General features: G+C 34.2%; 1 protein-coding gene across 2 annotated transcripts; it reads right to left on the bottom strand.

Annotated features, from left to right (window-relative positions):
• Positions 1-1,820: 1,820 nt before the first annotated feature.
• On the bottom strand, positions 1,821-22,762 carry LOC128172900 (uncharacterized). Of its 2 annotated transcripts, none has more exons than XM_052838638.1 (2): positions 22,684-22,762; positions 1,821-9,299 (listed from the first exon to the last, which is right to left on the bottom strand). In XM_052838638.1, exons 1-2 carry the CDS (start codon positions 22,684-22,686, stop codon positions 7,482-7,484), a joined length of 1,821 nt encoding a protein of 606 aa, XP_052694598.1. In that variant the 5' UTR covers positions 22,687-22,762; the 3' UTR covers positions 1,821-7,481. The 2 variants fall into 2 exon arrangements, with proteins under 2 accessions (XP_052694598.1, XP_052694597.1); XM_052838637.1 differs by lacking the exon at positions 22,684-22,762 and adding an exon at positions 14,000-14,047.
• Positions 22,763-23,580: the final 818 nt, after the last annotated feature.

The following is a 23,580-nucleotide window of genomic DNA, read 5'->3' as shown; positions in this document are numbered from 1 at the left end:
TGCAAACAAATTTTCATAACGCGCTAACGCGCGTTATTCAATTTGTATGCACACACCGTTGCAGTTATGAGACTATATCTTTCAAAAAATAGGGATTCAATACTTTTAAAATAATAACTTAAAGATCCCATGTACAGATTCAACTGACGTCGCAAACGTCAAACTATGACGTCATTGATGATGCACGATGTTTGCATGAATATACAGTATAAAATTACTAGATAAAACATTTTAATGTTCAGTTTATATGCATTTCTTCCTCAAATATTCAACAGCATGATGATTTTGTAAATAATCACAAATAATTCTAAATCATTATTAATTGATATCCGCAGTTTCAATATAAATTAAGCAAATATTTACCCTAAAATAGAGTGGTTACAGCGTTCAACGTTTGTGACGTCATAATAAAACTCCGTCATTTTAACCTTTGAATACCCAGTGATTACTTGTTGCATTTAGAGGCATTTAAAGATCACAGAATTTAATGGAAAAACACGGTAGAATGTTAATATTATTGGTTACAATAACGTAAGTGATAATTAACATACGGAAAAATATAATCTTGCTTAAAGATATTTATTACGAACAACAAACAGTTAACTTTGAAATATTCGAATAGAACTATTTTCTGTCGCCCATGTTCAGATAATTTTGAAATTTTTGCCGTAGAGATTATCCGGTAACTAGACGGCCGTAAGCCATAAAAATGAACAAACTCTATATGGTTCAACTGTATTACATGTATATTAATGTCTAAATTGTCAAATTCCCGCGCTTGCGCGGGATATCATCTGGTTAGATTAAAAACACACAACATATGTTAAGTTTTAAGAAGTTTTAAGAAGTTTAACTCTAAAAATGTATTGACTGTTGTCACTAACTTTAATTGTAGGTAACTTGTGAGTCCCGTGTTCAAGCAACTGTTTTCACGAAAGGAAAACTTTTTCTTTGATGTGTTATGTGTGTAATGGAAATTCACTTTAATGCGTACAATCATCAGTTTAAGAGAGTGGCGATACGGGATCGGAAACCGACAGAGTGGTGATCCGGAAAATCGGACCACACTCTGTAAAATTGTCAGTATCAAGAAGGGAAAATTGATGGGTATATAATAAAATATCTTGTTATACTTTCATGTTAAATACTGAAATCTGATTGGTTAAGACGCAGTTAATATTATTTACTATTACCCTCAGCGTTAGCAACGCACTTGGCAACGGGTAACATTAAAAAATGTTACATGCGCGAAAATTATGCGCGTACGGTTCGCTGTAGAATTCACGTTATTCCTATATAAAAGCAGTAAAATTTTCTTATAAATTTTAAAATAGACATTCAGTATAACAAAATAAATAGTGCCTGTTTGGGAGGATAACAGTTGAAATTGACACCCCTCGAAAACCATTGTCAACCTCCGCTTCGCGTCGGTTGACAATGGTTTTCTCGGGGTGTCAATTTCAACTGTTACCCTCCCAAACAGGCACTATTTATATAATATCACATGAAAAGATACAATATTATATACCTATTTACTGCTTCGCCTCGTGAAATAGTTGCTGTCGAGGGGGACAATAAACTTGCTATCGTCCTCATAGCCAGTAAATAGGTATTTTATTATACCGAAGAAAACTTTATTTGTCGGCGTTGCAGAATTTCTTGATGATAAATTAGAGTTATCGCACCTTGAATTCAATGCAGTGATTGGGTTACGTCAGAGGTGTTCCGAGTTTAAAAAGGGGAAATCGAATGCCGCCAGTGAATAGTTTCGATGACTATTCACCATGGGCAGATAGCACGGAAACTATTTCACAGTTAGATAGAATATCATGTTTATTTGTTGTAATTTTACATAGAAAATATTCACAGAAGTATAAAAACATATTATATTCTACAATATCATATAATATGATAAAAATATCATATCATAGGAATCATGATAATATATATCATAAATATCAACAAGCACATCTATCAATTAAGCATGTTTGAGTGATTTAGGACAATGTTTCCTTAGCATCTTTGATAAAGGAGATCAGGCCCTGTATCTGAAGCTAGCCTTATGTCTCATATCCAAAGTTAAATGAACCATGAAAGTTAGTCAGTACAATTTTTTTTAAACAATCGGACCTGTATTTAACGACTTGGAAAAACTTGCACTTCCTCAAGCTTCAAGATAATCGAGATCAAGCTCTGCATCTGAAGCTACCTCTATTTACACACCCATAGTTAATTTACTGTTCAAGTCTGACTATTAAAGTATGAACAGAATTTACTTCATTTTGTAACCATCTCCAAGACACTATAAACACAACTTTAGTTGTTATAAAATGTTAAACCTGCCTAAGGCTAAGTATCTAGAAAATCAAGATCACTTTCTGTATTTGAAGCTTCCTCCGTAATTCATTTACATAGTAAAATCAACCATGGAAGTTTGAATAAGTAATCATTTACATAAACATGTGACAGCTCCAAAACCTTAACCTCATCCAGCATCAAAAACTATGGGTCATATTCAGCATTCAAGCCTGTCAAGTGCATCAGTATCAAAACACATGCCATCCAAGCAAGTATGGCCAGATTTGGACCTGTAGTAACTAATTAAGATATGGTCATCAAAGGGCACCTGCTCCAAAAACTTTAACCAGCTCCAAAAACCTTAACCTCATCCAGCATCCAAAACTTATGGCTCAGATTCAGCAATCAAGTCTGTCAAGTGCATAGTATAATGAGACACACCATCTATGCAAGCATGGTTAAGAAATACCAGCAGTAGCTTAGATATAGCCATCAAAGGGCACCTGCTCTAAACATTTTAACCTATTCCAAAAACCTTAACCTCCTCCAGCATCTGAAATTCATGGCCCAGATTCAGCATCCAAGTCTTTCTAGTCCATAAGTAGGTCCAGATGCATCATCCATGCAAGTTTGGTGAAGATAGGACAAGTAATTACTTAGATACATATCCTGCACCAAAAACTTTAACCAGGTCAGGACGCCAAGGTATAGCATAAGTTCCCCCTGACTTTGTTTCGTGAGCTAAAAATGTATGTGAAAATTCAAACACAAAGAAACTACTTGCCATGCGAAATTACTTTGGTTGTTTTGAATAATTATCAATAAAATCAACTCCCGTCAGTACTCAGTACTTTGACTTATTCAATGTCAGCTGTTAAAATGAACACTACTTGTATCCTAAACAAATTTGTATTCCAGCGTCATACATACAAAACATGAATAAGTTAAAAGTACAAAGAAAAAATATTAAAAATCTGTAAATGTAATTTTAGAGTAGAAATGATAGACTCACTAAACAGTTCTCAGTAAAAAAAAAATTCATGTTATGTATGAAAAAAAAACCTGTCTTTAAACATACTGCTTACTAGCTTTACTATTTATGTAAAATAAAATACACTGGCATGTCTAAACACACATTATTTCCATACAAACTTTTACAACATTTATTGTAAAATTTAAATTTGCATTCTTTAAATACTTCTTCGTTTTAATTTGCTTCCTGTTTTGCCAAAATAAAGGTATTCCTACGCTCTAAGTAAATGGTATAATTAGATGGGAAACACCTTTTTAAAAGCTTATAATGTCAGTACAACTTAAATTTGCTTGAAAAAGAAATTAAGACAAGTAAAATTGAAATACAATTACACAAAACAAGTAACTTGCTATCACATTAATTTCCACAACTTGCTATCACATTAATTTCCACAATTGTCTAAAAATTATCTTCCACATTTTCTTTATAGGAACTTTTCCAATCAAAATAGGTTTATCATTTTAACTTAATTATCTTTCCTATGACTGGTCCTTTACAAAACAAGAGGCCCATGGGCCACATCACTCACCTGAACAACAATAGCCATTTAATTGTAAATAACCTATATGAAATATCAGCTTTATATATGCATCCCTTCAAAAGTTAGAGCGGAAACTGAGAATTTTTAATTTTTTTCTAAGTTCATGAGGCATAACTCTGTCAAAAATCATTGGACCGGAACCAAAATTCAAACTCAACTTGTATTATTCATTAGACACATCTGGGATACAAGTCCACAATATGTTAACTTAGAGACATCATACTTGATAGGTTGATGCATCTCTGATAATACCAGTAGATGATCCCTTTTGATTTTAAGTTCATGTATGTATGCTGCCCATGATAAGGATTTATGCACCTTATAATGTATATCCAAGGGAGGGGGCATTAGTGTTTCACAACATCTCTTGTTGGATTCTTGAAAACGTGTAAACGTCAAAATGATTACTGTTGATTTTTTGGGATAAAAGTGTGCTTTAATGTTTAAAATGTGGATTAAATTATAGATCTGTTACGAAAATTTAGGGAAACTGCATGGTGTCGAAACATGGGTCGAAGCGTTTCAACATTTACACATTTTCCAGAATCAAAACATTTACACATTTCCAGAATCAGTGAGGGTTTGCGAAGAGAAGTGAATGAAGATGATGCCTGTCCACTTCTTATGAGGAAATGTATGCAGATGACAGTTAGGCCCATATAGTGTATTCCCTATAATTCAGCACATTATAGTCAGGATATTTAGATACTAGTAGGTATGAGTTGTAATGAGTGTGTTATTTTACCCCACACAATATGTTTTTCGGGATATGTTTTTGAAGGGGCATGGTCACGATTTTGGTCAGATTTTTTTTTCTGTATTTTATTGTTTACCAAGATAATGAACGGAAACTGTTGGAAGACCGACTGACAGATAGTAGCAAAGCAACATGCCATATATATATATGGTTGTGTGTGTGTGCGTGTATATTAATTTTAAACGATCTCCGATCCTCAGCAATGTACGAGAACCTTAATATAACTATTAATATTGTTCTTTATAGTTCATACTTATTAATAAAATAAAAGGTTCAACAAAATCAGTCTAACAATTTTGATGTTGATCGGCCTGCCAATTTAACATATTAAGTAGATTTAACATAGTTTGACTTCTATCACAGCTTAAAATATTTAAATTATGTTCATTCTAATGCAATAGTCATGTAAATTAATTATTCAAGACAAAACATTGAAAAACAAAAACGATTTCTTTTATTTCAATTTATGCATGTCAAAATGTAGCATCATCATGATATGAACGTCTGCAGAAAAGCTATCTAACCCCGATTTTAATCCTTCATTGCAAAAAAAAAATCTCTGACATCGACACCATTCATATATACCAAGGTCATGGTTAACCTATTTGTTTGATTTGATCGTTATACCTTACACGAAAAATACGCAACAATTATTCCAATTATCAATGACAAATTAAAAAGCTTCAAGTATAAACACCAAAAGAATCTAAAAAACGTGGTGTAAAAACAAATGGCATAGTCTATTGTAGAACTGAATTCGGAACTACGATCTACCAGTATTTCATAAAATATTCTTACTTAATATCATTGTTTGTTAGAAATGTTTGCTTTAAAGTTTAATCGACAAATCATAAACTTTTCTTTAATCAAAATTGGAATTCATCTTCAAAATGGCAGTTAGTACAGAGCCTTGTTTTCGTAATTCAGAATATCGAGCCCGATCGTAAATAAATAAACACATAGTCAAAACACGCTTACAACACATACTTTGAACCCTTCTAAGGGTCCCAGTATTAGACTGGGGGTCATTATTTTTACAATTTAGAATCTGCTTTATATATAGAAGTTTTCATATAAATATTGGCAATACTGGTGCAGCGGTTCTTGAGAAGAAGATTTTAAAAGACCCCCCCCCTTTTTTTTCACAGTTTCACGATTATTTCCCGTTTGAAAAGGGTTTGGCCTTTGTATTTTACAATTTATAATCTCCTTTAAATAATAATGCTTTCTGCCAAATTTAGTTAAAATTGGCCAAGTGGTTTTGGAGAAGAAGATGAAAATGTGAAAAGTTTACAGACGGACAGACAGATGGACGGACGGACGACGGTGATCAGAAAAGCTCACTTGAACCTTCGGTTCAGGTGAGCTAAAAACCTTTGTTCAAAATTTGGTTGATTACTAGTAACTACACCAGTTGTTCCATAGAGAAGTTGCCAATACATTAGGTATGCAAACAGATGGACACAAGAAGAAAAGGTGATCTGAAAAGCTCACTAGAGCATTCAGCTAAGGTGAGCTAAAATACAAAAGTGCATTGTAAAAACAGCAGTATGTACAAATAATTATGCTTAATATTAATGGGGGGGGGGGGACTGGGAAAATGCTAAAAATGGCTAAAAAAATAAGTGTGCATATTTGAAATAAAAGCAATACATATATATACATTGTATGTGCATCTCATATTTTTTCTCAAATAAATAACAGCAAGTATTTCAACTTTGAATAAAGGTTACATTATAATCAAAATACTTTCACCAATTTTCAAATTTTACAATAATTGACCAAAAAATATATTTAAACTAGACAACATTGAGATGGTGACCATTTAGGGCCCGCTTAAATAACAGCCAATAAAATGTAAAGTATTTTGGATAATTTTGCTTTGACCTTGACCTATAACTTAGAAATTTTCTGGCTGATATAGATCTTTTAATTTGATCTCATTACCCCTTACATATGTACATACACACAGGCTTTTTTGTTCAGTCTGAGCAAGATTAAGCAAATGGGGAAAAAAACTACAGTCTAAAACTGATCTCTGATATGACCTTCACATTGCCTTGGTAAGTGGAGAGTATATACATGTATGCTCTTGAAAAAGGATTTTTGTGTGATCCCTATATGACCTTGACACTTGACCTACAAACATCATTAATCTTTCACCTAGAAACATGGTTCAAGGTCACTGCATATCCTTTTACTCAAAGACAATCTCTGGGCGAAGTATAAGCCAGATTGGGCCAAGGGGAGAGAAGTTATTCTCAGGAGAAGATATCTCGGATGAACGGACAGATGGACACAGATTGATCACTATAGGGTGCCCGAAGAGAGAGGCCCTAAGACTTTTGTAAAGGTAAATAATTTACAATCCCAAGTGGGATTCGAACTCATGACTTACAGATTTGCAGTGAACACTCTAACCTACTGTGTTACGCTGTTAGATGACAATTTTGGGAAAGAAAATATTTTCCGGTAGAAAATTACACTCAATTTCATTGTTTATTTTGATAAATAGTACCAAAATAAATAGTACGTCACAATATGGAAGTGTCCCATACCACCTTAAAAAGTAAAAAATTTCCCATTCAGACACTCTTGAACAGCTACATCAGTGCATCTCATCTTGATAAATTTTAAACATCAAAAAGATATTCAGGAAACCTGTCGTATGAAAGACAAAATCACAAACTGTTCAGAAGATATCTGATCAGAAGGAAGAGTCTTGTATTGTGTTCAATTGTTGATAAAAGATGACAAAAAAAGCAAACCAAGTTGGTGGAATACGATGGACTCTATTTTCGAACTTCTGAATTCCCTCCCAAAAATTATTATCATCAGCTAATGAGCTATTTTTAGACATGTTCTGCCTCTGATGACCTGACAAGTTCCAAATAAAATTGATGCAGGAGGCTGTTTTGCTGTAAAAGGAGTTCTTCAGTTTCACCTAAGTCCAGCACAGAAATCTCTTGAAATGCACACTTTGTCAATGTAAAGGATTCTTGGTTCTTAGTTGCAACAACAACAACAACATGAACTGCAACATTTTCATTCACAAAAATTTGTTTCACCACATTTAAAGCTTGACCAATTGTATCACCTCGATGCATAGCACCAGTTGCCACTTGAACAAGATACAATGTTTTTTCCTCAACGTTGACCCTTTTAGGTGACGAACACCCTTCCTTTTCATCAGAGTCAGTATAATAGACAAAGTAATCTAATCCCATAAAATTTGGTATTTTTGGATATACCAAAAATCTATCATATGACTTTGCATAGTGTTTAATAAAAAGAGAAAATAAGGCAACATTTCTTTCATGACCTTTCAGATTGTTCGGTACATCTTGATAGTGCAAAGACAGGTCTTTTGTGTAACATTCAACGAAGTTTTTAGCAGGAATATATTTCATTTTCCAAGATGATTGTGACACTTCTTGTTTTGTCTGTGATGGCTGATACAATGTATTACCACCCCTTTCCGGCAGAAGTACTCCTTGCTTTTTTTGAGACTCAACAAACAATTTTTCAAACTCCTTTCTAGCTCCACCATTCTGAAACATAATTTGCAACATTTTATCAGAACTAATTTTTGCATTGTGAATCATCTCTTCCAAATGATACGGAAACCTTCGTCGCCAACAGTTTGCCAAGTTTGGAATTAAATGTCGAATTTTTACACAACGATCACCAACATCCAAATCCATCCTTGCATACTCAAGGTTACTTTGTAGATCCTCAGCTTGGACTCTGTAGTACTGAACTTCAAATATGTTGATCCCTATACTAAATTCCTGTGCCTCTTCCCATTTCATGATAATTTCCCTTTTGTTTGGAATGAAATTGAGCAGAACAGCAGTGTGAAGTTGAAACCTGGAATACTCAGGACTTTCACAACTTTTACAATTTGCGATTTTGTGTTGTTTTTCTTTTGTGAACTGTGCAAAAGCATCATCCACTGTTCCATCTGTTCTCGTGTACATATCCTCCAAAACACTGTTCAATAATCTGGGCGTCATTATGTATTCTTTTGAGAACTCATTATACACTTCCTTTCCTTTTTCCTTTAGACTAAGTCTATGATCATAACTCTCATCCTCCCTGTCTTTTTTTGCGATCAAGTACTCCAAGGACCCCTTCCAAATATCTACAAAGGAGTCCTCATCAAGCTGAAATTTTCTTCCAAATTCTGTAAATTTAAGTGCACTTGCAGTGAAGCCTGTTTCAATGAGAATAAACTTTGGTCTTTTAACTTGTCGTTCCACAATCTTCTTCATCTTGTTTAGATAATGTGTATTATAGAGAGTTAAATGATCAACAATAATACAGTCATTATCTTTGAACTTTTTTGAATGAGCGATGAAAAATTCCAAATCTTCATCTCGCTTTTCAATTTCGTTTACATCAACATAATGAACAGAGAGGTCATCATTTTCTCGACACTTTAAAGTATAGTAAATCGCTGATGATGTCTTCCCCAAACCTTCAATTCCATTCAAATAGATCCAGGTAGTCTTTTTTGCTCTGTTATCCTCTATTGCCTCCACAAACTTCTTATGAAACTCTGTCTTTATAAAGTATCTTCCCTCCTCGAAGTCATTTACATTGGCTAAAAAGCTTTCTTCTTTATCGTCAAATACATGTCTTAGAATATTTGCTTCAAATTCCTGAGCCTGAAAAATAAATTGAGTAAGCATGTATATGGTACTGATAACTCCTGATTGATATTAAGAAAATTCTGTAATACTTGCCCCTTTGCTATGTAGATTCATCATGTGGAGTTTTATACCTATAACTGTAATCATAAAATGTAAGATGTTGATGCCAAGGCCCTGGTCATGATATACATAATACAGTCCCTGAAACATTTTACTTCCCTCATGGACAGGGAGTGAACAGTAAGCGAACGCAGAGTGCACGGTGAGCAAACGCTGAATGGAATTGAGTAAGCGGCTGTGAACGGTGAGCTCACACAGAACGCAGAGTGCAAACGGTAGCAAAATGTGAATGGAAGATGTATGATTGGTTCGAACAACTTGGGTTTATCCTCCGTCTCTTACTTCAACAAGAATAGATATTAAAATATATAGTATTGTTTTGTTATAAACTTCTGCAAGAACAAGTGCTTTCAATTTCATGCATTAAAATTTGGTCAAGGATTGAAACAAAATTAAAACTAAAATTATCATTAAGATGAAAGAACTGTAAACGTAATCTAAACTCATTTTATTGATGATTGATAATTTAATGAATTCCTAAAGAAGTAATTTGTCGCAAGTAGGGAGAATGTTTTAAACTTGCCAAATAAAATGGAAAAAAATCAACACATGTAAATATAAAATGAAGATTTTTAATTTTTCCAATTTGTGTTTACAAAATTGTAGGGACATGCTATCATAGTTAACATTACAGATTACAAAGCTCACCAAGACTAGGCATCATCGTTTTGAGACCACCTTTTTCATATTATATGAAAATCATAGTTAATCATGTTAATGATCTTGGATGTTCATGGATACTGTTTTGACACAATATCGTATATCATATGTAAATAAAAGTTTGAAAATCATATGTTCATTTAATACTGTATTGTAAGATACAATGTTTATCAATACAATAATATAAAAATTGATATTGCATCCTATGATACTATACAATATATATCATATGATACAATATAATACTGTAATATATAATAATACAATATGATATTGTAACATACGCTATGACATTGTATCAAGATATGATATTGTATCATATATTATGATATGGTTTTGTATCTTGTAAAACATTGTATTTGATCACATAATACAATATCATAATATATATGATACAATATAGTATCATATGATAAAATATCATATCACATAATAAATCACAAAATTGTAACATATGATATTATATTGTATGATACAGCCCGATATTGTATTGTATGCCATAATATTTTGAAGCCCCTCTCCAATAGCAATGAAAATAGACGGGTGTTCAAAATATCGCGGCCATAATATTTTGAACCCCCTCTCCAATAGCACTGAAAAATAGAGGGGTGTTCAAAATATCGCGGCCATAATATTTTGAAGCCCCTCTCCAATAGCACTGAAAAATAGAGGGGGGTTCAAAATATCGCGGTAATAATAGTTTGAACCCCCTCTCCAATGGAAATTGGAAATAGGAGGGGGGTTCAATATATCGCGGCTATAATATTTTGAAGCCCCTCTCCAATAGCACTGAAAAATAGAGGGGGGTTCAAAATAACATGGCAATAATATATTGAACCCCCTCTCCAATGGGAATTGGAAATAGGAGGGGGGTTCAATATATTGTGGCCATAATATTTTGAACTTCCTCTCCATTGGCAATGAAAATTAGAGGGGGGGGGGGGGGGTCAAAATATCGCGGCCATAGTATTTGAACCCCATTCTAAATGGGAATTGGAAATAGGAGGGGGGTTCAATATATCGTGGCCATAATATTTTGAACCCCCTCTCCAATAGCAATGAAATTAGAGGGGGGTTCAAAATATCAAAGCCATAATATTTTGAACCCCCTCTCCAAAGGGAATTGGAAATAAGAGGGGGGTTCAAAATATTGCGGCCATAATATTATGAACCCCATCTCTAATAGCAATGAAAATAAGAGGGGGTTTCAAAATATTGCAGCAATAATATATTGAACCCCCTCTCCAATGGGAATTGGAAACAGGTGGGGGGTTCAAATATATCGCGGCTATAATATTTTGAACCCCCTGTCCAATAGCAATGAAAATTAGAGGGGGTTCAAAATATTGCGGCTATAATATTTTGAACCCCCCTCTCCAATGGGAATTGGAAATAGAAGGGGGGTTCAATTTATCGCGGCCATAATATTTTGAACCCCCTCCCCAATAGCAATCAAAATTAGAGGGGGGTTCAAAATATCGCGGCCATAATATTTTGAACCCCCTCTCCAAAGGGAATTGGAAATAAGAGGGGGGTTCAAAATATCGCAGCCATAATATTTTGAATCCCCTCTCCAAAGGGAATTGGAAATAAGAGGGGGGTTCAATATATCGCGGCCATAATATTTTGAACCCCATCTCCATTAGCAATGAAAATTAGAGGGGGGTTCAAAATATCGCGTCCATAATATTTTGAACCCGGGGTTCAATATTTCATGGGGGGGTTCAATATATCGCAGCGATATTTTGAACCCGGGTTCAATATATCGTGGGGTTCAAGATATTATATGACACCGGTCATTTTGGTTCTAAAATTATAGTAGCTGGAAGTTTATATTTATAACATGGAACGATAGTCTAACATAATCTTATTCGTATTTTCTGCTACATTACTTCATTTAAACAATACAGAACTTATTTGTGTGGTTATTAAGTGGGTTTTTTCACGTTAAAAAACTTTTAAGCATATTTTGTTTTCTTAATCATAGAATATATTAAGTAAAGAGCGGTTTAATATACCATAATTTTCACAAGTTGTTGAAATTAATTGATCAGTTACAAATTATCTATCTACACTTTGAAGGAAGCAAGGGGTAGTGTCACTTACGTAATCAACCAATTAACACTACCATGCCAGCCCCCAGGCGTTCACTCAACCATCCAGGTATAGTCCACGCGGAGCTAATACGCTTGATCGGCCATGTGTGCACTTCGAGAGATCAAGAACTTCGAGAGATTGGAGTTTGAGAGGTCAAGAGTTAATTTGCTTAGTTGTATAGAGAAAAAAATAGGGACCGTGATTTCACTTCCAGAGATCGAAGTTCGAGCCATCAAGTGTCACTTGTATATCATACAATATCATGTGATATAATAATATATACACATTACACAAATCGGAACCGAACCGAAATCCGGAAAAACAGAACCAAAACCGAACCGAACAAATTGTTCCGCGGTTCTCGGTTTTTTCGGGTACCCGTGACAGCCCTAATATATACAATATCATATTATACAATATCATTTCATAATTCACAAAATTATTTACATTTCATCAGCATGACAGTTTCAAATCATGAACTTTGACCTTTTTAATTATAAAATGTCTGCGGCAAAATCATTTGAATTTTTTTAAAATAAAAGACTTCAGTATAGTGAACAAAATGCTACTAAACTTTCGTACAAATCCTAAAAATTGCAAGCCGCAAACCTTACCTTAAACCTGAACAGTGAGCAAACGCTAAATGTTCTGTGAACTGTGAGCGCACGGTGAACGCTTTGTAAACGGTGAGCGCGAACGGAGAGCGCAAAACTGTGAATGGTGAACACACAGTGAGCAAACGCAAAAATGGGAAAGTAGAATGTTTCAGGGACTGTATAAGCAGAAAGCTTCACATCATCTTTATGTATACAAGTAGTTTGGTTTTAGAGTACTTGGGGGAATTCAGGTTCTCTTATCCTTAGTCAAAAGTGTTGTTATCAATCATCTTAAAGCTGCTTTGTTTGATTTTTTGGTCATTACAGTATCAAATAATTTTCAATACAAACCAATTAGCTTAGGAAGTTAGACTTAACATTTCACATATTTACACCAGCAGAATTAGTATCCTTTCAAATATAGAAATGTTCAAAGTAAATAAAAATAATTTCACTATGGGAACACAAAAAATGCATCATGGGTGTGTATACAAAAGGGAACCATTTGAATTGTCCCCAAATCAATTGGTCTTATTCAACCTGCATATTATGCATCGATTGTAAACAAAACAAACTTCATAACTAAGTTGAGAGGACAAAATGTACACAGGTTAATTTTTGATTTTCAAACACATTTCATATTCATAGCAAAATTCAAACTCACAGGGTTCTCATTAACATTTAGAGTAGGTGGAGGAAAATAAACAGTAGGCGGCACTCTTGAGGGCCGCAGGCCCGAACTGAGGGCCAGAGGCCCGATGGGGGTGAGTCCGAGAGGGGTTTTTCCCCCTTTCGGCAATAGGGGGGTACGAAAATTTTTAAAATTTACATTGCAGGAGGTAGCATCTTGGACCTCTCTGGGCATATTTTGACCTGTTTTATTTGTTCACAATATAGCACTTTTTAGGGGTCCATTTTGCAAAAAAAAAAAAAAAAAAAAAACCTCATAGGCATAGCACAGAGCCTATCAATCTGACTTTCTTGATTTATATATTTAAATACTTTTTAAACAATTTTTTTGTTGTAGCAGTTGAAAATCTTGTTTGATTAAATGTATTGATATTTAAGTTTAGGTGTCTGGAAGACTATAGAGTCTGAGTGTCTGTAGCTCATTAAATAGATCTCTTCAACAGAGTTATCACAATTGTAAAAAAAATGCGCAAGTTTCATTGATATCCATTTAGAAAGTTATAAGTACCCACTGGTTATTCTTTGCTAGAAAAAAATATGACACAAACTTACAGACTGACTTATCAGTAATGAATCAGACTTCATTTTGTACTTCCGTTCATCATTAATTCTTTACATGTATGTGTGGCATATTACATGTAGATCTTGGGTGCGTCTTTTAACCCCAAGGAACCCCAAGGAACCCCAAGGAAACCCCAAGGAACCCCAAGGAAACCCCAAGGAACCTCAAGGATACCCCAAGGAACCCCAATGACAAAAATTAATGAATTTTAATACCCAAGGGGTCTTATTGGACTTCAAGGGTCACCTCTTAGTACCCCAAGGGTACCCCAAGGAACCCCAAGGAAACCCGTAAGAACCCCATGGAACCCAAATGATAAAGTTATTAACAGTGATACCCCAGGGGTCTCATTCGAATCAAAGGCTCACCCCAAGGTACCCCAGTGATAGAAATTAATAACTATTTATACCCAAGGGGTCTCATTTGAATCCAAGGGTCACCTCGTAGTACCCCAAGGATACCCCAAGGAACCCCAAGTATACTCATTAGAACCCCAAGTAACCCCAATAATAGAAATTAGTAACTAGTGATACCCCAGGAGTCTCATTATACCCCTATACCCCCACAAATGAAGTTTAAGGGGGTATATTGGTTTCACCCTGTCCGTCCGTCTGTCCGTCTCTCTGTAGATGCAACTTTGTCCCCCCTATAGAATTTTTTACTACTGCATGGAACAGTCTGAAAATTTGTACATATGTTGATCACCATCTGAAGATGTGCACCTGTAATTTTTTTAGGATCAGACAAGATTTAATGATTTTATGGCAGTTTTCATTTTCCTCATTCTATATATTGTTCACTGATGTTGAAAAGTAAGGGAGGTAATCCTTACAGATTTTATTAATTAATTTATAGCATTAAAATACCCTTAAAATATATTTATATAAATACATTCAAATGGAGGTTTTTTGTCTTTATGCGTTAACTAAATTTATCTTTTATAAGTATTCTATCAACTGACAATGCAGAATTTTTCTTTTTCAATGATGAATTCTTAGGAGCTGGCTGAATTCATTTGTCCCAAGGGGGCCATTATCTGAGCCATGGTTTAGATGGAGCCTGTGTGTATGGAAAATTGATAATCTGTAAAATAGGCAGTGGCTTTGGGGCTAATTTAAAAGGAAATAAATAATAACATTATTAAAATAAAGAAGTGAACTATTTTTAGAAGTTGTTTAAATTTATTAGTCATGCAAGTAAATTGATGAAGTGACCCTATAAGGAATTTAATATAAATTATAGATTTAAAATTACTGATATGATTGTAGTGTTTCCGCAATTTTAAAATTGTTTGTAATATTAAATTTTCTTTCTTACATATTTTTACATAGTATGGTAATTATGGTAATGTTTTGGGAGTTTATTAAATTTAACAAGCCTGTCAAAGAAAATCATATATAAAGTCCTATGGGATCAATGTTCTGATATGGAGTTCCACTGTACCATAGCAGAAAGTGAGGAAAATTTGAATCAACTAACTGCATCTGTTAAGACTCTTATTAGAAAGATATTCAAAGTTTTATCAACAGAAGAGCATTGCTTGGCTACCGGTATTTCCATTTACTGCAAAGGGTGGGATTATTGTCATTTTGTTGGTTTTTCATTAAAACAATTAAATAAAAAAAAATATCAGATACATTAATTTGTAAATATATTACTGTTATACATATGTATTTAAAGTGATAAGTACCCCAAAGAACCCAAATGAATCCCAAGTATACCAATGAGAACCCAAAGGATACCCTTGAGAACCGCATAGATACTTCAATGGTGGAAAGTAAATTTGATGACCAATGCCGGTCTCATTAGAAATCAAAGGGTCACTCCTGATACCCCAAGGATACCCCAATTATAAAAATTGATAACTATTGATACCCCAGGATACTCATTGGAGTCCAAAGGTCAACTATTGGTACCCCAAGGATACCTGTAGGAACCCCAATTGCAAGGTACCCAATTGATAGAATTTAATAACCACCCCAATGGTTGTACTGTAAAACATATTACTAATTAATACCCAATTACTCAATGGAATATCATAAAAACATCTGGGCAACCCAAGGAACACTTGTGATACCCCAATACATACTGGTATGATAAAAATAATGTTTCTCCTGACTTAAAATATCTGTTCACTTTGGATGAATTTAACAATTAGTGTTGTCAAATCAGTTGAAAATCATAATCAAGTACCGTTAATCAGCAGAATTTGTTGTCTCTTACCAACTGATGATCAGCCAATATTGAATCAGTAACAAATTATATCAAATTCATGAAAATAGGGCACTAAATTTTATGTCACCACAAGGAAGTCTGCAATTCTTCAATTCTTCAATTCTGAACCATTCATATGAACACTTAATATGACAATGTTTCTTCGATGAAATTTTCAAATGAAGTGGAGAAAGATATTGTTCAGTTAATACAAAGACCCAAACTTGTTTTACTATTGACATAGGGGGTGTTACCCTTATTGGAGTACTTTTGAGAAAAGACAAGAAATGATCATGGAAGTGTGGAGTGGGGCTATCTCCCCTTCGTGGGTACAACACAATGGATTGACCCATTATGCGTGCAGAATGTTCACCTGAGAGGCACCAAAATACCTGTTAATTGCAGGTAGACACCTGTTGTATATTGGTGGTAGCTCTTGGACAGGGATTAAAGGGCCAACATAACCCTTTACATGTATACACAATGGCTTCACCATCACTGTTGCAATATATTTACCTACACCTACATCTCCTTGTTTATTGGTAGACAACCCTTGTGAATTTTGGGTGTCTTCCCACTTTGCTATAATTCTGAAATTTTTATGGGTGACTGATTTTAGCTAAGTGGGAATGGTGCTCAGGTAAGGGTTTCAAAGAACAAAGGAAATTAATTACAGGTAAATTATACACTGTTCAATTATTGACCTCATGAATAAGCAAATTTTTAATAAAAAAAAATAACAGGCAGTTTTTTGAGATTATGTTTAAAATAAAGTTAAAAAAATTAATTAGATACTTGTAATAGAAGTAAATTTTGATAATTAAAAAGGGTTTGTCCTATCATGATTGATCATACAAGCTAATTTTTATTTCATGTAAAATTACTCAATATTCATTCTTTTGAGGAGAAGGAAAACCATGACATTACTACCCCTTCTATGTCCCTTATCAAGAACCTTGAAAAAATAAACATTATATGGTTCAAGTTTTGGGCTGTTGATTTTAATAATGAAAAAAACTATAAATATTAATTTGATAAGAAATGCAGAGGAATTATCACGTACATCATACAATTTGGCTATAGTGGTTATGATATAAAAGAATTAAATGCTCAACAACATGCATGTACATTTAGGACTACATTTTCAGACTGATGGAACTATTTCAATATTTTACCCCTGAAATTCAGAAAAATTCTTGTAAAAGGACTATATATATGATATGGGCCTAAAATGGCCCCCTAAAATGAACATCATCATTTTTCTTTGTACAGATATATATGTGATGTTTTTACATTATGTTCATTTTGATTCAACTGCCCAGAATTTAGAAATATGACATCGTAAAGACAACCTTTTCCTGCCATTTTTGCATTTTTAGCATAAAACAGCTTGTTTTCAAGCAGTTTTTCTTTCAGAAAAAATAGAGAGCATGCTTGAACAAACAAAATATTTTCTTCATTTTCTGCCAGTGAGTGCAAAAAAATAAAAAAAATAGGTGAAAAATAAATTTTACATCAACTCTTCTGAAATATAACATAACATATATTATTGTACCTGAAACACTTTAAAAAATTACGAATAATGGGGGCCAAATTTAACTCATATCATATATAAAGTTCTTTCGTACTTCAAATCACCATCTACCAGTTGAAGTGGGAAGATGGGAAGGTATCCCATTAAATGAAAGATTTTGTCCTCTCTGTTACAAAAAAATGTATAGCCGATGAATTTCATTATATTTTAGAATGTGATACAATATCACAAGTCCGAAACAAATTTATAGACAAAATTTTTTCGGCTAGACCAAATGTGTTTTAAAGTATTACATATTAGAGTATCCTTGGGGTTGTATGGTGTATCAAGAGTTATAAATCTGTATGATTAGGGTATCTTTTGGAGTTCCTTGGGATTTCTGTGGGGTTCCCTAGGGTTTATAGAGGTTTTTAGAGGCGTGTCTGGGATACCAATGAGTCCCCCGTGGTATCAAGAATTTTTAATTTGAATTATTAGGCTATATCCTTGGGGTTCCATTGGGTTCTATGGGGTATCAAGTTTTATGAATCTGTATTATAAGGGTATCCTTTAAGTTCCTTGGGGTATCCATGGGGTTCCGTGGGATACCTAATGGTGTCTGGGATATCAAAAAGCCCCGAGGGTGTATCCAGAGATATAAAATTGTGTTATTAGGGTATCCTTGGGGTTCATTTGGGTATCAAAAGTTATATTACTTGGTATCCTTGGAGTTCCTTGAGGTATCCATAGGGTGTGTCAGGGATAACAATGGGGTATCTGTATTATTACTATTAGAGTACTATTAGGGTATCCTTTAGGTTTCATGGGGTTCCCTGGGATACCTTGTGATTTGTCTAGGATATCAAAGAGACCCAAAAAGTATCAAGAGATATAGTGTATCCTTGGAGTTCCATAGGATATCAAGAGTTATAAAATTTATACAACCAATACATGTATAAGAGTATCCCTAGAGTTCCTTGGGGTATCCGTGGGTTTTGTCTGAGATACCAATGAGTCCCTATGGGTATCAAGAATTTAAATTTGTATTATTAAGTTATCCTTTAAGTTCCTTGAGGTATCCTTGGGGTTCTGTGGTGTATCAAGAGTTATGAATCTGTATTATTAGGTTATTCTTGGAGTTCCTTGGGATATCCCTGGGGTTCCCTGTGATTCTTAGAGGTGTATCTGGAATACCAATGAGTCCCCAGGGCTATCAAGAGTTTTACATTTGTATTACAATGTATTAGGGTATTTTTGGGGTTCTATGGAGTATTAAGAGTTATGATTCTGTATTATTAGGGTATTCTTGGAGTTCCTTGGGATATCAATGGGGTTCCCTGGGATTCCTAGAGGTGTATCTGGAATACCAATGAGTCCTCAGGGTTAATAAGATTTTTAAATTTGTATTATTAGGGTATCCTTGGGGTTCTATGGAGTATCAAGAGTTATGTTTCTGTATTATTTGGGTATTCTTGGAGTTCCTTGGGATATCCCTGGGGTTCCCTGTGGTTCTTAGAGGTGTGTTTGGAATACCAGTGAGTCCCCAGGGGTACCAAGAGTTTAAAATTTGTATTATTAGGGTATCCTTGAGGTTCCTTGGGGTTCTATGGTGTATCAGGAGTTATAAATCTGTATTATTAGGTTATCTTTGGGGTTCCTTGGGGTATAATTGGGGTATCAAGGGTAAGGGGTGACCCTTGCACTCTAATGAGACCCCCTTGGGTATCAATAGTTATTCATTTCTGTTATTGGGGTATCCTTGGGGTTCCTTGGGGTTTCCTTGGGGTTCCTTGGGGTTCCTTGGGGTTAAAAGACGTGCCGGGTCTGGAATGGCCGACGTTCCCGTGCGCCATCTCAACATGTTCGGTTTGAGGAAGAAATCAGATTGTCATTTTAATATCAAATTGAATAAAAACGATCGAGAGTTTTCAGTGTGTGTGACATTATGAATAAATAAAATTAAAGACAATAAATGATCTGTGCAGGGAGGTATAAATGTCCCTCATTTGTGTTAAAGAATAAAAAAGATCAGCCTTATTTCAAAGAAATATAATATAAAAGACAAATATTAATTCATCATCCAATTTTGGAAACGGGAAAATTCCATGCCATTATTAATCTTTAAAACAATCGGTCCATCAATTTGTTTATATTTTACTTGGCTTCCTATGCCTCATACAAAACCGGAAAAGAAAAACGCTTAGTAAAACTTGAACCAGTCCGATTGTGATTCCGGAATCATCAGCGCGTTTTAAAGAAGGGATCATAATCTAATAAGAAAAGCATCAAAATTTTATGCTTACGATATTGCATTCACAACGTTTAATAAAACAAACGAGGTAACCAAAGGCCTCTACTGCATTACTGATTTTTCTTTACATGATCATACTAATTTTTAAAAGTAAAGTAACCGGCGCCATTGTAAAAATAGACGGCGAAATCGCCGGTCGCCGGCACTTAATGAGAACCCTGAACTCATAACACAATCATATGTAAGTCTGCTTTGATATCAGGGGAAAATCTTATTAAGGGGCGAATAAATGTAATACCCTTTTATGTATATCATTTTTCAATTGAAATATGGCTTATTTGCACAGTAATGCCTATTATTATACACATACTAACCAAACCTATCGTTTAAAAGTGTACATAAGAAACACCGTGTAGAATTGCACATAAGGGGGCCGTGATCGGTGTAGGGCGGGGCCGTGATTTTGAAGGGGTGAAAGTAGGTTCATCAACTGTATTCAAAGACTTATTATGTTTCATTAAATCAATTTTGATAACCAAAAGTATTGCGCGGAAGACAGTGATTATTGAGAAACTACTTCTAGTAACATGGGAGTTAAGATATCTTTGGAAAAGCTCAAACACTTCGACAATATGCAGGTAGGGTAGATGCCACGTATTATTTTCAGGGTAATTTATTAAAAATTTTGAATCCTACTGCAGAACTTTCACGTTTTTTCGTCTAAAATCATTCCAGTGAATAGAAAATCTATATTTGATCGAAAACTTGATGTGGCATAGGGGGCTGATGATCTTGTGGAAAAGGGGGGCTGTGACTATATTTCATTTAAGCAAATTTTCCCAACAAAATCCACATTTTAATATAGTGATGAACATGTGGTTATTGAATTCTAAATCTATTCAATGTATTGCTACTCCCATTTTTTTTATTTCACCATTTTTTTTAATTTATATATTCTAAAATTCATTTCAATATAAGAACCATGATATCATATGTAAATTATATTTTATAATCAAAGGCCGGAGCCGCCAAAGGCGTCAAGCTGACATTTTATTTAATATAGATATCATTAATTTGAATTTCTGCACCAATAGTCATATACAGTGAAGTCGCCAATTCCGGGTCACGTCACACTGTTTCTTTGATATTTTACAAAGCTATTCTATTTAAATTTTATACTATATATATATATATTGAAAGTACATTTTGTACTTTATTGTATTGTATTTTAATACAATAACTCATCATACTTACAAATTTCAAAGTTCAGTTTCTGCTCTACCACCCATTTTTACAGAATGCTTGTGTTTTAACAATTTTATATGCATCAACAATAAATCAATCTTTTTTCTGAATGGTATAAAAATGGAATAATGTTTTTAAAAGATATTATTAACAATGATGGCTCTTTCTTAACTTTAGATGAGTTTTATGAAAAATTTAAATTTAAACCCCCTTTTCTTCAATACAACAGCAGTCTATCCTAAAAGCACCGGACCGTCGGACAAAACTGGTGAAAATCTAATTGGTCCGATGCACTAACCGGTAAAATCTGTCCATTTGTCCGAGGTTTGTTTGGTTGGGTTTCAAATTTTATATTTTCTTTTAGAATTTTGGACCGGTGAAAATTTGTTTGGTCCTGTGAAATATTTTAAACTGTCTGTTCAAATGTCCTGTGATGATTTTTCTTTTTCGCGAAGACTTCAACAGTCTCCTTTCCTCTATCCCAAATAATTGGAAAAAACATGTCAAAGACAAAACACATCCTCCCCATAGCGAAGGAAATATAACGCACTCCTTGTCTGTTCAAGGAAAACTTCTACCATTAAGTGAATTAAAATGTAAAGATGCATATTGGATTTTAATTAACAGTTGCAAGGAAATTACTCTCTGTATCCAATGGTCAGAAATATTTGAAGTAGAAATTCCAGTCTCTAATTATAAAAAGATATTTTTAAAATTTACCTTTTCAGTGTTGCACACAAACTAACGCACAATCTCTTCAGCTCAAAATATTACACAGAATCATAGTACATAACAAGTCGCTTTTTAATATGAAATTGATTCCAAGTCCCAACTGTAACACAGGCAACTGTAATCAAATTGACACTATACATCATAGATATTTCCAGTGTAGATGCATACAAATTTTCTGGAAAGATCTAATATATTGGTGGCAACTTCGAACAGAGATAATTTTCTTTCGCATGAAGCTTATTTCTTAGAAATTTTTTAAAAGCAATGAACTCAATTTGTTTGTCTGGTGACTTTGAATGAATTAGATGGATAAAGCATTTTCCAAGTAAAATGCAATAATTTAGTGGAACATTTTTTACTTTGTAGATGCCAAATATGTCATCTCGCATGGTTAAGTGATTGACATTTTCTATCTGCTCTAAACAGTCTTTGAACAATTTTCACAGGTTCATAATTTGAATACGAGGATACAACACATTAACAGCGTTTCCCTTGTTACAATAAAAGTTTAAACATACTTTCACCACTTCAAAATCACGGCCCCGGGTTACACCGATCAGCCCTTATGTGCGATTCTACACGGTGAGAAAGGACGCCATTTTGATTTTTGTCTCTTTTGATGTTATCATTATGATTGTTGTTATTTATATTCTTTTAAATGAATATATATACATATATATACATACATAAATATATATATATAGTTAAGAAATACGCACCATTTCATCATTTACAGTCGCTATCAGTCGGACTTGGTACTTGGTAGTCTGACACACTCAGCTATCGACCCGGTGCGTCCATTTACCCAAATGAACTCAAATGGACCCAAATGAACCCAAATGGACCCAAATGGCGACCCAAATGAACCCAAATGGCAATGCAAATGGAAAATAATCACAAATAAATCAATGTTATAACTAATTTATAATGAATTATATTATGAAATTATTTTGTAAATAATTCTATATGGGTGCTGTGTACGTTATCAGGCACGTTACAGTGGCGGATTCAAGGGGGGGGGGCGCACCCGGCGCGCGCCCCCTAAAATTGTCAAAATATAAAGTTAAATCATCCTCCTCCTGGCAAAGAAAATGTACAAATTTCGAGTCTTAATTTTCAACTTTCGGAAACTCATGGGATTTCTCTACATTGGACTAATTTCAACGGAGTAGTATGAAGAAAACCCGTGGGTTCAATGGCGTAACGTACATTTATAGTTATGTAGCTGCCGGCCAATCAGTGTTACATAATACACATATACACGCTTTTATTGACAAACAAATCGCTCACTACAATATCACAAAAGTCTAAATTTGAAGGCTTCATTTTTACCCTACAAAATCTCTAGAATCCAGGAGCATTGTTTTTGAAAGTGGGAGAGGAGACATTAAATTTCTATTTAATGCTATTTTGTTTAATAATTTTTACATCCTCCCAGAAAGTGTGTGTGTGTGGGGGGGGGGGATGGGATGTATAACGTTCCCGTGGGAGAATTTGATCTCGGAATTTTCGAAAATCTGTTTAAAGAGTATGAGATTTTCGACTCCTGGAGATACATATTTATTATTCCTGAATTTTGTGAAATGGATGCTACATGTATAATTAACTGATTGCAT

Source organism: Crassostrea angulata, chromosome 2, assembly GCF_025612915.1.
Source record: "Crassostrea angulata isolate pt1a10 chromosome 2, ASM2561291v2, whole genome shotgun sequence".
Lineage (NCBI taxonomy): Eukaryota > Metazoa > Mollusca > Bivalvia > Ostreida > Ostreidae > Magallana > Magallana angulata.
This window is presented reverse-complemented; position numbering and strand designations above follow the sequence as displayed.

What these genes read in the sequence shown, in the direction of transcription:
- LOC128172900 (XM_052838637.1), bottom strand. Translation starts at nt 14,032, where the DNA reads ATGAAGTCTGATTCATTACTGATAAGTCAGTCT. An exon ending in CATTACTGATAAGTCAGTCT is followed by an intron (nt 9,300 to 13,999) that starts GTAAGTTTGTGT and finishes TTTATTTTTCAG; the next exon opens with GCTCAGGAATTTGAAGCAAA.